Source organism: Sceloporus occidentalis, unplaced genomic scaffold (assembly GCF_023333645.1).
Source record: "Sceloporus occidentalis isolate IW3139 unplaced genomic scaffold, rSceOcc1.0.p SCAF_2, whole genome shotgun sequence".
Lineage (NCBI taxonomy): Eukaryota > Metazoa > Chordata > Lepidosauria > Squamata > Phrynosomatidae > Sceloporus > Sceloporus occidentalis.
In genome coordinates this window covers 99,957,386-99,974,638 of record NW_028316982.1, presented here as the reverse complement: position 1 = coordinate 99,974,638, position 17,253 = coordinate 99,957,386, and the positions used below count along the sequence as shown (strand labels likewise).

Here is a 17,253-nt window from a genome sequence, read left to right as displayed (position 1 = left end):
GAGAAATTGAGGAGTTCAGGAAATACAAGGAAGAGTTGTAAAAGCATGCCTTTTGTTGAACGGATTTTCCCAGTGTCACAAAAGGCACATTTTTATGACAATCTCCCTCAGGAAGGGAATCGAAGTGCTATGACGGCAGAGGCAAGGAGAAAGCTGCTTCTCTCCTGCTCCATTTCTGCTTTCTTTTCACATGTGATAAGGCTATAAAATTTACTGGAGACTTATTTGCATATTTGGAACTTAATCCTAAACACATACACAAGCATTTCTGCATCCCAGGTAAGCAGTTCTGGCACACATATGAGGCCCCCATAGTATGTAACAGAGCCCCTCACCTGTAAGAGCTGTATATAACCCTAAAGTACTGCAGCCAGAGTATAATTCAAAGCCTCGTATCCTTTGGTTTTTTTTTTTTTTAAAGGATTTAAAAAGTGAACAGTGAACAGAGATTAAATTGTAAGGTCCAAGGTCTCTCACACTCAAGTAGATTTTGGATTTTGATACTGCTTTAACTACAGTATCTGGATCCAGCAAATCCTGGGATTGGTGCATTGGTAAGGGACTAGAACACAGATGTAGTCTAAATATGGCCCCATACAGACGGGCCAAAATGAGGCTGCTTCGGGTCACTTTGTAGGTATGCTGTTTCAATTATGCATGCGTACTGAGTCTGGAAGCCGTGCCAAAGCCACGATCCAGTCCTAAGGACTAGAGCGCGGCTTTGGCGCAGCTTCCAGACTCTTAGGATGCATGCATCATTGAAACAGCATACCTCCAAAGTGACTCGAAGCAGCTTTATTTTGGCCTGTCTGTATGGGGCCCAACTCATGATACTACAAATCCCAGGATTTCATAGGGTGGAGTCATGGAATTAAAATGCCATCAAAATGTTAAAACTGTATAGTGTGAAAGAACACAATTAGTCATGCGTGTGTTACTTGGAACAAGCAACTCTTTTTCTGATATAGATCGAATCTATGCACATTTACTAAGAAGATAAGTCTAAATATATTTAATGGGTTTACTGTAAATTTAGTTAGGAGAGAGGTTTATCTTGTGGAGGAAGTGTAATTGGAAAATGTATCCCACATACCTGTTGCATGATTAAATCTTTTGAAGCTATTGTATTTTCATTTTCCATGCTGACATCAGTAATGTCTTTCTAAACAGCATCAGATCACTTCCTAGGGTATAGTATAACATTATTTGAGCTCCTAGGTAGCTTGAGCTATATTATTTGTACTACTGATATTAGCACTGCTTACTGTGGGCAGATTTGAAGGCCTGTGACTGAAAGTGTCAGATTGCAGCATCTTATCGGCATTAAACAATGAAATAAAACTTGAGCTGGGAAAGAGTGGGATTCTACTTTAGACAATCCTACTGTAGCCTTCTGTATCTGTACGCAATAGGTAAGGTAAACAGCAGAATCCCTTAGTGAGCAATTTAGAACAGAAAAACAGAGAGAAAGGGGGAAAGGCTCTGTCAACAGCTACCCCAACCTTTTCTAAAAATCATAGATCATACCTAAGTTTGGCCAGCAAAATGTAATTCATAAGGAAAAGAGAGGCTAATGAAATGGAAAAAAGTAATCCCAGGATGTATTTTGGAAAAAGCCTTCAGGTGGTCTCCAGAAGGTTCAAAATAGTTTTGTTTACTTATATGAGGCTTACTTTTCCTGATTGTGTCATTTCACATGTGCATATTCGTTGTGAATAAAAAGTTAGCTGAAATATGTTAAAGTGCTCTTCTCTGTAGCGGTGTACATTATCACTATTCATGTTGTTGTGCATCTTCAAGTCATTTCTGACTTATGGCAACCTTAAGGCAAACCTCTCATGGGCTTCTCTTAGCAATTTTCTTCAGAGGGGGTTGTCATTGCCATCCTCAGGCTGAGAGAGTGTGACTTGCCCCAGGTCACCCAGTGGGTTTATGTGGCCAAGATCTCCAGCGACATAGTCCAACATTCGAACCGCTACACCATACTGGCCGTAAGTTGGAAATGACTTGAAGGCACATAACAACAACAGTGTAAACATACGTGGACTTTATAAGGAAAGGGTACAAAATAATTGCAGAAAATATCTTCATCAGGATGCATCCTCATCTCTATATATGGCTGAAACAAATTCTAAGGGAAATATTCTCCCAGTAATTTCTCCAATCTAGAATTTGGCTGTTTTGACAAGAAAACCAGAAGTTGATTCTGGAAGTTGACTGGCGTGGGACAAGGGCTATAGCTCTGAGAAGGGGAGCAGATGGAGGGGAGAGCAAATCCATGGCTGTTGTCAAGAGAAAGAGTTACCTAGCAACTCTGACACAATCAGGAACAAAAAAGGCAGGCTTTTCTTGTGTACAGAAGTGAGATTATTTTGCAGCCTTTTACCAGACACTAGTGAAGGGAAAAAGCACTCCTGTCTTCCATGGCTGTAGCAACAGCTTAAATGGTGAGTAGCTCCTTTATAAATATTGTGTAAGAGAGACACCCGGCATTTATTATTTTCTTTGTTCAGATGCCACTGCTGGAAGCCAAATTATCTTGTGCAGACCATTAAAAACAATAACTCAGACAAGTGGACAGCTGGGGAGGGAGGGGAGAAAAATTACGTACTGTACTACCTCCTACATTTGATTTAAGTAAATGCCCTGGGTTGTATTCGTGAACATAAAACACTTAAGTGCACACACTATGTTTTGTTCTAAACATTTTAATTAGAAATAGATGCAGACTGTGTCCCCTTTGATTCACAAATATATACTGTATATACTCATGTATTTGTAGAAACTTTAATCAAAATATCAACCTCAAAAACTGAGTCAGCATATCCATGGGTCAATGTAAGTACTGTATTTTAACTCTTATTTTAAAAAGGAATCATTCCCTGGTGGAAGACAAGAGTGTGATCTCTTCTGGAAGTGTTGACTCACCTTCATTCTCTCATTCATCCAGCTCAAAGTTAGTATGAGCACAAACATGCCTGCTTGAATTCTGTAATATTTTGGCATTGTTTTCCTTTGCTTCATCTTTAGATCCTTTGTTCATGTCCCTAAGTTTTATCCTTGACTTATCCACAGGTCACATCAAAATCCATAATTTGGGGCCCATAACCCGCCCTTGACTTACACATGAAGTTGACTTATAGTCATATAGTATGTACAGTATTTTTGTTTCACATTCTGCTTGATTAACTAGTATCACCTTTCCCCCTTAATTCCACTTTTCCTTTTGGGAGTGTGGGTGTTTTATTTGAAAGGCTAGAGTTTCAGTAGCTGGTGGGAAATGGGACCAGAGTGGGTGGTAAATGCTACTAACAACAAGGGGTGTGGATGGGATAGGGGAGAAGATATATACAAAGTACTTTTTTCAATATAACATTACGGTGTAAGAAGCTTGTGTGTGTGTCCCACCAGCGGCGTGGGCCCCTTATTCCCTAAGGGCCCTGAAGCATTTGTTCCAACTACAAAAATGGTCATCCAGCCTTGCATACACCAAGGACCTACAGGGTGGTGATTATGACAGTAACCCATTTTAACAAACCTCCCAAAGTTGAGAGCACTTAAAAAAAATCTGTTTTTAGTACATAAAAGGGTGGTTTCTATTGTACTGTATTTGTATGCCTCCAAACCATTTCTGAGTTATGGTGACCCTTCATTTCTGACTTATAGCAACCCTATCATGGAGTTTTCTAGGACTGAGAATGTGTGAGTTACCCAAAGTCACCCAGTTGGTTTCCATGGCCAAGCAGGGAAGTGAACCCTGGTCTCTAGAGTTGTACTCCAACACTCCAACAACTACACTACACTGGCTCTCATAGTCATTTCAAAAAGAAAAAGTGGTTTCCAGAATACAGTGTGCCTGCGTCATACACGGGTGCATTATACGCTGCTTTCAGCATATGCTGAAAGCGGCGCCAGAAGGAACAATGGCGCACGCGCCACTGAACCATCACACCGCCGCGAGCATGAGCCCCATTACTTCTAATGAGGCTCAAGCATACGCTCAATTTCTTTTACGCGGGGGGGGGGGGGGTGGGTCCGGAACGGATTCCCCACGTAAAAGAAGGGACCACTGTACTAAACTTTTCACTGGAGAGGAACTGATCTAGGCTAGAAGTTGCTTGTGATTTCATCCCAATAGTTTCTCTGTTCCACTGGATTAAACTATATGCTGTGTTAAATCCCAATATATAAATATTTATTTCTATTTATTCTAAAGAATACAAATGGGGGGCTGCTCTACACTGGGGTACCATATATGTAAAAGGGCTTAACCTATCCACTCCCAAATACATTGGTTTTCCCCAATAACTCCCCCCCACACACACACACACAAGATACGTAAATGGATACCATGGTATCCTTCTGGGCTGCCTCAGTGGGATGGGAATTAGAAGCACTGTTTTATAATGGTTTTGTTCCTTCCCAGAGGGCTGAACCCAGATGTTGGTGCTGGAAGACTCCTGTTTGACTCCCTGGCCTGTGGGGGGTCCCTTGGGGCTCTGTTTTGTCTCCCATGCCTTTTAACATCTACATGAAACTGGTGGGAGAGGTCATTCAGAGTTTTGGGGTGTGATGCCATGAATATGCAGATGACACTCAACTCTGCTACTACTTTCCACCTTAATCCAAGGAAGCTATCTAGGTCCTAAACTGGTGCTTGTCATCATTAATGGACTGAATGAGGGCGAAAAATTCAAAACTGAATCCAGGCAAGTCAGAGGTGCTCCTGGTCTGTCGAAAGGCAGATCGGGGAAAAGGGATTAAGCCTGTGTTAGATGGGGTTACGCTCCCCCTGAAGTCACAGGTTTGCAGTTTGGGCATATTCCTGGGCTCAGCTTTGAAACTGGAGCCACAGGTTCCTACCATAGCCAGAAGTGGTTTTGTATGTGTAAAGCTTGTGCACCAATTACACCTGTTCTTTGAGACATCGTATGTGGTCAAGGTGATACATGCCTTAATAACAGCCCATTTGGAGTATTGTAACCCATCCTACGAGCCAGTGTCATGTAGTACCTTGAGCAGTGGACTAAGACTCTGGAGACCATGGTTCAAATCCTGGCTTGGACCTGAAACCCACTGGGTGGCTTTGGGCAAGTCAAAATCTCAGAGGATGCAATGGCAAACTCACTCTGTAGAAAAGTGCCAAGAAAACCCCACAATAGGTTTGCCTTAGGATCGCCATAAGTCAGAAATTACTAGAAGGCACACAACAACAAATGCAACAACACACACTAAATGGGGCTACCTTTGAAGAGTATTCAGAAAACCATCCCACCTTGGCAAAGGTGAAGCCTCCCCAAATGTCCCTACATATCTGGCAACCCAGCATATAGAGGCCTGAAGAGGCAGAAGGGTGTTTTGGGCCACTTGGAGCAAACAAATTCAACCTTTCCCACCAGATTTGGGAATGAGGGTATAACAAACCTTGTGGACACAAATGGCATACTATGCACAATGCACACCTTCTCCTCTTGCTGCCAATTCTCAAAATTCATTCCTCTTTAGAAAACCTTCCTTGATCCTCCACAGGATCACTTATTCTGTCAATCCCTAGTTCACCATCACTTCCTTCCATTCACCTTGAAGATCTGTAATGGCATCAGAAATGACTTGAAGGCACATAACAACATCAAAAAAAAATAAATTCAGAGGTATAGCTACGGCGGGTAGCTATATGAAGGTATGTCCCTCAAACAAGAATTGTGTCCCAATGAAATTTTCCTTCAGTCTCCAAATTTCTACACCCATAATTATAATAATAACAACAAACACAACAACAACAACACATTCTTATGAAATGAATGTAATTTTTTAATTAGAGCCTTGCGAGGCATCAACCAGAGCCTGGTGCAAAAGATACACTATTAGAATTAAAGAATTCTGACCCCTAGTATTCATTTTGAATCCCAGAAGTGAATTAAGATTACAATCTTTCCACACAAAAATCCATTCTTGATTACTTCCTATAATAATAATTCTGTAATAATTACTTGTTGCTCTTCTCTCTGCCTGCTCCTGCTGAACAGGACAAACTGGATGTCTGGAGTTTAATAAGTTTACATTTTGAACTACAGCTGCCATGTTGGCTGTGGAGTCTGGGTGATGTAGTTCAAAAAGTAACTTTCTCAAGTTCAGCATATACAATTATGGATGCTTAAATAAATATTAACATAATTTAATAAATAACCTGTAACATTTTATCCTCTTTGCGTTACATTGACTGTTAGTAGGCTTGTTATTCTATGGCTGTATCCACACTGCAGAAATGATCCAGTTTGACACCACTTTAACTGCCATGGTTCCATGCTATGGAATTCTGGGAATTGTAGGAATAGGAGTGGCAAGCCCTTCAAGCCCCCTCTATATGTCTCTGATTGAAATAAATGAAATTTCACAGTGTCTAACTTCAGATGAATCATGGCATTGATTTATAAATGAAAAAGGGTTGTGATTCAGTCTCAAGTAGATGTCAGAGCCCCAGTGAGAAACCTCTAAAGCAGTGATGGTGAACCTTTTAGAGGCCGAGTGCCCAAAGTGCAACCCAAAACCCACTTATTTATTGCAAAGTGCCATGTTCCTCTGGCTTTCTAGTAACAAACTCTGGCAAACTCTGTGCTGGGGCGATGGCACATGTGCCCATAGAGAGGGCTCTGAGTGCCACCTCTGGCATGTGTGCCATAGGTTTGCCATCACTGCTCTAAAGTGATAAATAAGGGAGAAATGTCACATTTTCAAAGGGGATCTTTTCCAGCTGTTTAGAATATGGTGCTGGATATTACTTGGCATGAGAGAGCCAAAAACCAGATTCCAAAATAAATGCCAGGTCTGAAATTCTTACTCCGTGACTCAAATAAACTATCACACCATGACTCAAATTGCGGCTCAAGCTAGTTGTACCTTTTTTCCAGCTGTGGAGGGGGGAAAAAAACACCTGGCTGTATATGCCTAAATTAGGAGTGCATTATCTTTCCTTGGTTAAAGAAAGAGATGTACAGCTACTTCCAATTTGTTGTTCTCCAAATGTGTTGGACTAAAATTTCCATCAGCAATGATAGTTGCAGTCCAACCCACCTGGAAGAGTCACTGTAGTAGGGAAGACTGGTATATATAATATTAGCTTTTTTTTTATTTAGATGAACATTTATTTAACTATTTATTTGTTTAACTATTTCTATCACTCCTATATCATAAGGTTTTAGGGTGACATAGAATAAAATCAATTTAAGCACTCTAAAACATTTTTTGGGGGAAACAGTAACAAATAATTTTAAAAATCTAAAAATGTAGAAATAATTTTTAAAATCTGAAAACTTATGAAACATGCTGACATTTTAAAACAAGTTAAAACCATTCTAAACAGAATGGGAAACTCCTGTTTGGAAAAAAACATGGAAGAGCTTGACAGACATTGTAATTGCATCAGTAGTAAACTGCTTTCAGATGCAATTACATCAAGTTAACATTTCTAATAGTCCCAGCACACCCCTGTCCATCTGTGTCGGACAAACTAATGTTTAAAACATTTTACTGTACTTGTTGATTTCTGCACAACCCATGATGTTGCCCATGCATGACCTATGTAGCAACATACACAGATCTGTGTTCCAAACAACACAGCTGGTGCAGTGTTTCTGATGCTATAATTTTGTGTCGAAATCTTACCCAAGCAGTGAGGTGATGGACAACTCTGATGCTTCAGTGGTTCCTCATAATGGTATCTCTGTTATTAATGCTGACTGTGCAAGGTTCTTTGCAAGGAACGTTCAGCAAACAAGCCTGGAAGACAAAGAGTTCTGTGAGTCCTCAAAATATGATCTAAGTGATATGATCAAGAGTCCAGGTCACCTTTCAAAACAGTCAGGCTACAGGAAGTTCTTAAATGGCTAATTTTCTCAATTATTCAGCAATTTTGTTGAAAATTGTATGCGTCTCAGGGTCCATCCCCACATCGCTTGCTTTCTTCATATATATATATATATACAGCTAACATCTACGATATGAAACTGTTACAGCAAGTTAGTCATAGCATTCTTTTTCTTACAACACTTTACTTGACAGCAGCCTTTCAGGTAAGTTCAAGAGTCAGGACTATTGATTATTTATTTATTTATTTTATAGCGCAGGAGAAATGCAAAAAAAAAAAAAAACCCAAACCAAAAACTCATGATAATTCTGTTATTAAACTTTTATCAGTGTTATTAATGCTACTGTCCTTTAGAATCAGTGCAATTTACAGTTGCTTGGTAAAGAAAAACCCAGGAATGAGAAATACCATGTCACTGTTTTCCTAGAAGAAATGAGTTTTAGGATCCTTTGTTGGATCCAAGGTGTATACTTGTTTTTTGTTATTAATGCTAGGAAGGGTAAAAGCTATGTATACTGTCTTGAGTTCATTGGAAGAAGGTGAGATATGCATGTAACTAATACATGGAAAATGCTTTGTTCTTATTTTGTTTTTTAGACATATTTACCAAAGAGGAAATGGAGAAGTTGAAAAGTCCAGTGCCCAGCCCCTTCAAAGGCAAGGACATCACAGTTTTAGCTGGGAAATTTAAGCACATGGCCTTGAACACCCCCCTTCGGTTCAGTGTTCAGGCCTTGAGGCCTCATTCAAAGAACACTGCTCGGTTTGGCAGTCTCAGCCATCACTCTTTCTTCTCTCGGCATAATCCCCACCCTCAACGAGTGACTCATATCCAAGGTAAGTATTTAAAATTGCAAATACTGTGCATAATCTCAGACCTTAGGAAAATTAGGAGCTCGACAGACGGGCAGACAGGAAGCAGGCCACAGCAACCACACACCGCAGCCTGAGCACGGCAGAAAAGGGAGCTTCTTTTTGCACCGCAGAAGGGGCACCATTGGAGCACTCGTATGCCATGATGACACCCTCGTGCCCCATGCCATTTGGGCGCTGCACATAATGGACATCATGGTGTGCCCCATGTAAACAGCGGTGCACCAAGATGGCGCCCATGGTGCATGGTAGGGTTTGGGAGCATGTGACCGCTCCGCCCTACCGCAGTCCTAGTTCAGGCCCAGGCCAGTACAAAGTGGCAGTCTGTTTAGGGCCTTAGTTTTTGGAAGTTTTGGAAAGTTAGTTTTTAGCTTTAGTTTAGTTTTTAGTTTAGTTTACTTAATTGAAATTTAATCCAGACAAGACAGAAATGCTCCTGGTCAGTCAAAAGATAGATTAGACAAAAGGGACTTTGTCTATGCTGAATGGGGTTTGCTCCTTCTGAATTCTCAGGCTTGCCCAGTTTTCATCAGTGGCCAGGAGTGCATTTGCACAGCTAAAACTAATGTTCCAGCTGTGCTTATTCCTTAACATGTCTGACCTGGCTTCAATGATACACGTTTAGATTATGTGGCTGCCTTTGGAAACTGTTCAGAAACTTCAGCAGGTTCAAAACACACAGCCAGAATGTTGGCTAGGGTCTGTTATAGGGTGCATATAACTCCCTTGTTGAAACAGTTTCACTGGCTACCGGTTAATTTCTGGGCACAATTCAAAGTGCTGGTCATGACCTATAAAGCCCTATACAACTTAGGACCAGACTATTTGCAAGACTGTATCTTCCCATACAAACCTGCTAGAGCTTTAAGATCTTTAGGTGAAGGCTTTCTCTCAGTCCCACCATCATTCCAGGCTCGCTTGGTGAGGACATGAAAGATAGCCTTCTTGGTGGCTGCTCCCACCCTTGGAACTTCCTTCCATGGGAGGTTAGGCTGGCCCCCTCCCTGCTTTCCTTTCTCCAGCAAGCAGTAACATTTTTATTTAAGCAAGCTTTTAATGGTCAAGCAGGGAAGGTTCTTAATACAGATGTATGATTTATCTGTTTTTAATTTTTGTAAGATGGTTAATCATTTTAGTAATGTTTTAATGTGGCTGTTTTAAATTGGTTTTAAAACTTTTTGTAAAAGTTTTTAATTTGTTGCGCTGGCAGCCACCTTTGGCCCCATCCTGGGAGAAAGGCGGCATATAAATAAAGTAAATAAATATGTTGACATTGCCTGTGCAGGCTGGGAGAATCAGAACTGTAGCCCCCAAAAGTCTTTCTAGCTTTGTACTTTACTGGTAGTATGAGTCACTGACAGTAGTAGGTTTCCCTTCTGAGTAAATATGCTTGCAGTGATTTCATTATTTAATTTGCTATTGTATTTTTATACCTTGGGAAGAGGTGTTATGGGATCTTCTGCCCTGGAAGCCAAAATAACTTGAGTACCCTTGAACATAACATACCTTGACACTGCAGGGTCAACATTTGCTGCTTCACCTCAGGGAAGAAATCTTGTTAAGGGGATACAGAAAAGTTCAAGCATGGTTGTTACACTCTATGCCTCTTGTATGGCTTTATATAACTCTTTTAAAACATTGAATTTGAAGAAGAAGAAGAAAGGAGGAAATTCCACAGTGTCGTATCACTACTTTGCTAGCAGTTAGGTTAGAATGGGATGTTTGTGAGGCTGAGCTATCTTGATTTTGATTCAGATAAAGTAGAATAAAATCTATTAAACATACTTCAGAAGTGAATATGTGTAATGCTTTAATATGCTGTTGTTTCTGAGCAATAATGTTAGAAACCAACGGATACTTTCTCTATCCAGGATCATTAAATATTTTCTTTCCCTCGCAAATATTCATCTGTTCTCTCAGCTAAGGGAGTAAATAAGATGGGGAAAGAGAGACTAGGGCCTGTTACAGACTGCCAAAATAAAGCTGCTTCGGGTCTCTTTGGAGGTATGCTATTTAAATGATGCAAGAGTCCGAAGGTCGCACCAAAGCCACACTCCATTCCTAAGCACTGGAGTGCAGCTTTGGTCCAGCTTCCAGATTCTGAGGATGCATGCACCATTTAAACAGCATACCTCCAAAGAGACCCCAAACAGCTTTATTTTGGCAGTCTGTAACAGGCCTGAGAAAGGCAGGGGAAAGAATTTTGGGGGAAAGGGTTTGACTCAAATAGCAACAACTGTACAATTACAATTTTGTGATGCCTTTTCTGAATCTTTCCTAATGGGTTTGCCCTGAGTTCATTGATTCTAATTCAAGATATGTGTTTGTTTGTTTTTAACTGTAGACAGAGCTTGGAAAAGTTCCCCTTTTGTCTACAGTTGCCAGAACTGCCTCAACCATGTTCCCTGGGAGTTATAATCCTGCAAAAGGAATTTTTCCAAGCTTTAATTTTACAGTGTGTTTCCTTCCTAGAGTTAACGTTTTTTCCTTTTCCAGGCTTGAATGGTGCTCCTGTTTGCACAGTTAATGATGAATGGACCATTCTTCCACCTCATCCAATGATAAAAAGTCAGCTTCGCACACATGTTTTGGGGGTTCTTGGAATCCAGAGGCCCATTGGAGATCCACAGCCTCTTCCAATCCCTAGGCTATCAGTAGGTTAGTACATAATGCATACTAGTTAATAGGTCTTCTCAACTGTATGCAAGGCAGAAACTTGCTTAATCACAATGCTCTCCTCATGGCTGATGACCTGCTCTATCTCTAATCTAGATAGACCTCTCTGCCATTTTCTCCCCTAGAAAGTTTTCGATTTTGTAGTTATAGTTGTTCCGTTATCTACCATTAAGTGCCATTCTTTGGGAGAAAAGTGGGAAATAAATTCAATAAATAAATATAGAACATTTAAAAAGTTTTGGGAGGGAACAATTTGCAGAAGCAGCTGGTGGAGGTTATGCTTTTATTAAAAGGTTGGAAAAGTTACCTTTGGATTACAAATCCCATGATTTTTTCCAAACTCTGCTTTCATGCTATCATCTCATGCTCTGCTGCTGTTTTCCCCCATTTGACCCAGTGATTCTCTGCCTATATTATGCCTGTTTTCCATGAGCTCATAGCCAGAAAAATAAGGCAGACTGAACTGTTGCTGACTCACTAAAAGCAACAAAAACCACATACTTTAGATCATGTTGTTGATAGGAACATGAGGGTGAATGTTTATGTCCTCATTTGAACCATTATATGTATGCTTTCTCTCAATTAGCTTTGTACATTTTTGGTAGGCATATTTAACAAAAGAGCTTGGGAAGGTTACTTCTTTGGACTACAGCTCCCAGAATCCCTCTGGTCAGCACAGTTAGTAGCTATGCATGGTTATCAGGAGATTCTAAGAGCTTTAGTCCAATAAAGCAACTTTTTCAACCCACAGACTATCTAGTGTGATCAGAGCTGAAAAGAATATTTGAAATATGCTTGGAAAACATGTTTCTCAAGTGTCGGAAAATCAGAAAAGGAAAATCCCTGACAACCATCTTTGAAGTACAGGACCTATTCTGGACAAAATTTGCATGTGGGCATTTATTTTTTGCACTGTGTGCCAAAAACCACATATGAATTTTGTGCAGAATAAGTCCCAAACTGCACAGTTTTTGAAGATTATCTTGCAGTGGGAAGAAATTGCTAAAATTACTAGCTGTCATCTTTAAAAACAAAATTTAAAAGGAATTGCAACCCTAATTGTTGTTTGCTATGCAATCTCTGGTTGAACTCTTACAGTCCTTATGCCACAGGGAATACTTCTGTAAGAAAACTAGCTTCTTAATCCTAATCAACAAGTATTGTCAGTGTAATTAAACTACAGACGGCACCATTAAATATCTTTATGATGAATTTGCCTCCTGAGAACACTGTAATTACAACAGTATCTCAGTTAAAACAGGGAGGAGAAGAGAGGAGAGATTATTTCTTGGAATGAAGAAATAGTCCACTCAGTCCACTCTTTGGACTGAGTGGGACAGTTTCTGAACCTACTGAGAAATTACTGCCAAAAGTTCAAGGTTGAGAACATTGAATTTCTGCAATAACCTAGATGTCAACATGCCAGAAAGAAATCTGCATGGTATAAAATATCCTGTTGTTGTTGTTAACTGCCCTTGAGTCGAGGTGGACTCGTGGTGACCCTGTGGATGAGACACCTCCAGACCCCCTCTATCCCCCACTGTTCTGCTTAAGTCTTGTAGATTCATGCCTGTGACCACCCCATTTGATCTAACCATCTAATGTGCAGTCTTCCTCTCTTTCTCCTATCCTCAACCTTTCCTAGCATTTTTGTATTTTTCAAAAGAGTCTTGCCTTCTCATGATGTGGCCAAAGTATAATAGCCTCAGTGTGATCATTTTGGCTTCTAGGATATTTCAGGCTTGATCTGTTCAAAGACCAATTTGTTTGTCTTGTTGGGTGTCCACAGTATCCTCAGCACTTTTCTCCAGTACCATATCACCACTTGATTTTCTTTTTATCTGCTTTCTTCACTGTCCAGCTCTCATGTCCATACATAGTGATGGGGAATACCATGGCTTGGATAATTCTATCTTTAGTGTTCAATTGTATATCTTTGCTCTTTAATATATTGTCTAGTTCTTTCATGACTGCCCTTCCCACTCCTATGCCTTGTGCAGACCAGCCATTAAGGCTGACCTGGGGGTGAAGTCGAGACGTAGGATCTACATGGCGCGCACCCCAGCTCTGCCCCCAGGGCGCCATGATGCTGCGTGCCACACTGCACGGTGCGTTGTGTCAGAGTGCTCCCCTGGGGCCAAAGTAGTGCCTCCAAGCTGCAGCACCAAAGGAGTGCGTCCAAGCCGCAGCACTGTTTTTTGCAGCTCCTTTTTGCGCCCTGGAAAGGCCGGATCGGGACCGTGGCATGCAGTTGCTGCGGCCCCAATCTGGCGCTCCTGAAAGCGGCTGTCCCTAGTCTTCTTCTTATCTCTTGAATGCAGTCTCCGTTTTGATCAGTATCCCATGCACTGTCAAAATTAGCATGTCGGCCAGAAAACTCAGATGGAACATTCTGCTTAACAGTATTCCCTGATGTCTCCCAGAAGCAACTCCCATTAGCCCTAATAAACATGGCCATTATCCATGCTGTTTAGAGTGATGGGAGCTGTATCCACCATATCTGGAGGTCACCAGTTGGAGGAAGTCAGCTTCATACATGAGCTCAGAATGTGAAGGGAAACTTATGGGTGTTGGAGCTTCCGAAATTTCTAAACCCCTACATCCCTACAGTGAGGTGTGGGACAGTCCAGCAACTGAGGTTTCATATGAGACTGTTCATTGTATATTTTGACTGTCAAGCTCTCTCAGAGCTGACCCTACCATTTATTAATTATTGTTATTTATTATAAGTTGTATAGCCTGCCCTTTACCATGGGACTTCAAGGTGATATACAGATAAAACAATTAGCAATTTAAGAGTTTCAGATTAAAACAACAAAACAACTTAAACAGGGGAAAAAAACATAGTAAGCATAAGAAATTAAAAAAAACTTTAAAAGGCTACAACACTTTAAAAACTATGTATATGGGCATTGAAGGTAAATTAAGCTCCAGAGGCTCAAGCCAGATCTTGGCAGGCCAGTATAAAGAAACCAATATAGAAATTTTGAACAAAAAACACAACTGTGCACAAAAAAAAATTCTCACACAATTTTTAATTTGTAAATTGTGTTTTTCATGCAAAATTACATTTGTTCACACATACCAGTTTCTGGAAGTAGATGGGGTTGTTGTTGGTTTTTGGAAAAAAATGGTTTTTTTTCACACACACACACACAAGGCACATGATTTTACTATCCAAAAAGTGTTTCTGGAAACTTTTTTTTTCACAAAAAACCCTATCTGTACACATGTTGCACAGAAACCATGTGTGTTTCTGCCAAACAAATATCCTGAAACCCTTTGGGGAATGTAAATACAGGGCAGAAACAGAGCAAATGTTTCACCTCTTTGCTATTTGCCCAGCTGGTTTTCCTGAGTGTTGGGAAACTTATTTTTCACCCAGGAAACTACAGCAGAGCCTATTGTCCACAGGCTTGCAATCCACAGATTTAAGCATCTGCAGATGGCAAGCCTCACTGTCCCCAACGGAAGCGCGTACATGCGACCATGCTAGCAGGTTCATGGACGTCAAGCCGCCATTAGGGACAACAGCACTTCAGGTCCCATGTTTTTTGGTATTGGGAGTGGGTGGGTCCAGAACAGATTTCCTGGGGATACAAAGGCCCAACTGTAATGGTGAATATTCTTTCCATTCCTACTAGCAAGACTCTTTCATTCACAGTTTTGTTTGTTTATGTTGTTGCTGTTGTTGTTGTTGTATGCCTTCAAATCATTTTCAACTTATGGCAACTCTAAGGCAAACCTATCATTGACGTTTTCTTGACAAGATTTGTTTGGAGCAGGTTTCCTCTGAGGCTGAGAGAATTTGATTTCCCCAAGGTCACCCAGTGAGTTCCCATGGCTGAATGGGAATTTGAACTCTGGTCTCCCAGAGTCTTAGTCCAACACTCAAACCACTGTACTACACTGGTTCTTGTTTTATTACTTACATTTAAATCTCATCTTTCCTCCAGTGAACTCAAAATGGCATACATGGCTCACCACTTTATATTCACAAAACTCTTGTGAAGTGGCTTAGGCTAAGAGAGAGGAACTGATGAAAGATCACCCAGTGAGTTCCATGGCTCAGTCAGGACAAGCATGTGGATGTCCCAAGTCTCATTTTAGCACTTCAATCATTACACAGCACTGTGTTGTTTTGATGAAACTACAATGGGGTTTTCTTGGCAAGCTTCTTCAGAGGGATTTGCCATTGCCATCATCCGAGGATGAGAGCATGTGTCTTACCCAAGGACACTCAGTGGGTTTTCATGGCCAAGCAGGGATTCGAATTCTGGTCTCCAGTCATAGTCCAATGCTCAGACCAGTACACTATGCTGACTCTTAAACAGCACTAGCTGGCTGTTACCATCTTCAAGTGCAGGCTTGAAACAATTTAGATATGCACATGAGAAATGCAAAGCATAAAGATTCTTTCCTGTACGCTGTGGAAATTTGCTAACAGATCTACGCTCTGCCATTGTGGTTGGTTTTCCTTCTGCTTCTGCCTCCAACCTTGAAATGTTTGTTTTTGTGTTTGTGCTTGTCTTCCTCCCGCTCCCCTTGTCTCACAAACAGGCTCTTTGTCAGATGCATGGCGAGAGGAACTGAGGGAGCTTGCTGCAAGAGTGACAGCTGTCTCCTCTGCTAAGAAGGAGAAGAAGGAGACAGTGAGTAGAAGAGCAAGGGGAAGTGTGCTTGAAGGTCATGAGGCTGCTTTGCTATTGAATGTGAGCAGCCCAACACCCAAACAATACAGTGTGGGAGAACTGCAGACCAATTTTGTTGGTGATACTTTCAGGATATGACAATATTTTGTTTTGTAACTGAAAAACTCAAAAGAATACACAGGGATGACCAGCATGATGTATAACATACAAATAGATCCAGTGTAGAGGAGTAGTTGCTGTTACTTTTACCTTTGTTGTTCGTTAGTAACATTTGCGTCCCACCTTTTCTTCAATGAGTTTAAAGCAGTAGATATAGCTTCCCTCCTCATTACGTTCATAAAAGTCTTGAAAGAGATCGGTGTGAAACAGAATTCCTTGTCTAAGTGCACGCAATGAATGTAATGGCTTAAACTCTAGAACCTGGATTTCCCAAATTCCAGTCCAACACTCCAATCCAGTGGCATCTGACGGCTTCCATATCAGTGAGGTGGTGAATCCAGATTTTAATCCATGATTCAAGGATGCTATACAAGGTGCTCTACCTGATTCTGAAGTAGGCTCAGCACCTTGGTTGTCTCTAGTAAAGCTAGCCAAAAACTAGAGTGGATTCACCACCCCACTGACATCAGAGCTATCAGCTGCCATTTCTCTAACCATTATACCACATAACTATCTACATCACAATGTACAGAAACCACGGATAAAACTCTAGGGTCTGAGCAACCCCCAAGTTTGTGGTTGAAAGTACAGTGGGCCCTTCAGATCCATAGGAGTTCAGTTTCAGGACACACTATGGATGCCAAAAACAGATGATAACTCCCCATACTTCATTGTGTCCACAATCACATTGCTGCCGCCATCATCATGTGCCTTCCAGACATTTCTGACCTACAGGCAATCCTAACAATTAGTTTTCTTGGCAAGATTTGTACAGAGAAAGTTTGCCATTGCCATCCTCTGAAGCTGAGGAAGTGTGACTTGTCCAAAGTCACCGAGTGGACTCCATGGCTGAGCTGGGATTCACTATTTAATAATAGGGGTGTAACAACCCCCAATCCGAAGCCCACAGATCCAAAAGGACCACTGTAGCTTGTTACTCCAAAAGTTGAGACTAAGGAACTGTATACAGGAAAGGAAAGATGCTCACTTACTATCTATCTAGTTGTTGAGCCAGTGTGGCATAGTGGT

General features: G+C 41.0%; 1 protein-coding gene across 7 annotated transcripts in view; it reads left to right on the top strand.

Annotated features, from left to right (window-relative positions):
• Positions 1-17,253, top strand: part of TBATA (thymus, brain and testes associated) — a 35,695-nt gene that overhangs the window by 399 nt on the left and 18,043 nt on the right. For 2 of the 7 annotated variants that reach the window (XM_089510436.1, XM_089510434.1), the window contains exons 1-4: positions 849-2,447; positions 8,462-8,701; positions 11,234-11,395; positions 15,974-16,065. In XM_089510436.1, the coding sequence (XP_089366562.1) occupies positions 8,482-8,701; positions 11,234-11,395; positions 15,974-16,065 (474 nt within the window). In that variant the 5' untranslated portion in view covers positions 849-2,447; positions 8,462-8,481. Of the gene's footprint in view, positions 1-848; positions 2,448-2,872; positions 2,992-8,461; positions 8,702-11,233; positions 11,396-15,973; positions 16,126-17,253 lie in introns of those variants that run through there. The other 5 variants (XM_089510435.1, XM_089510429.1, XM_089510431.1 and 2 more) reach the window with 4 other exon arrangements.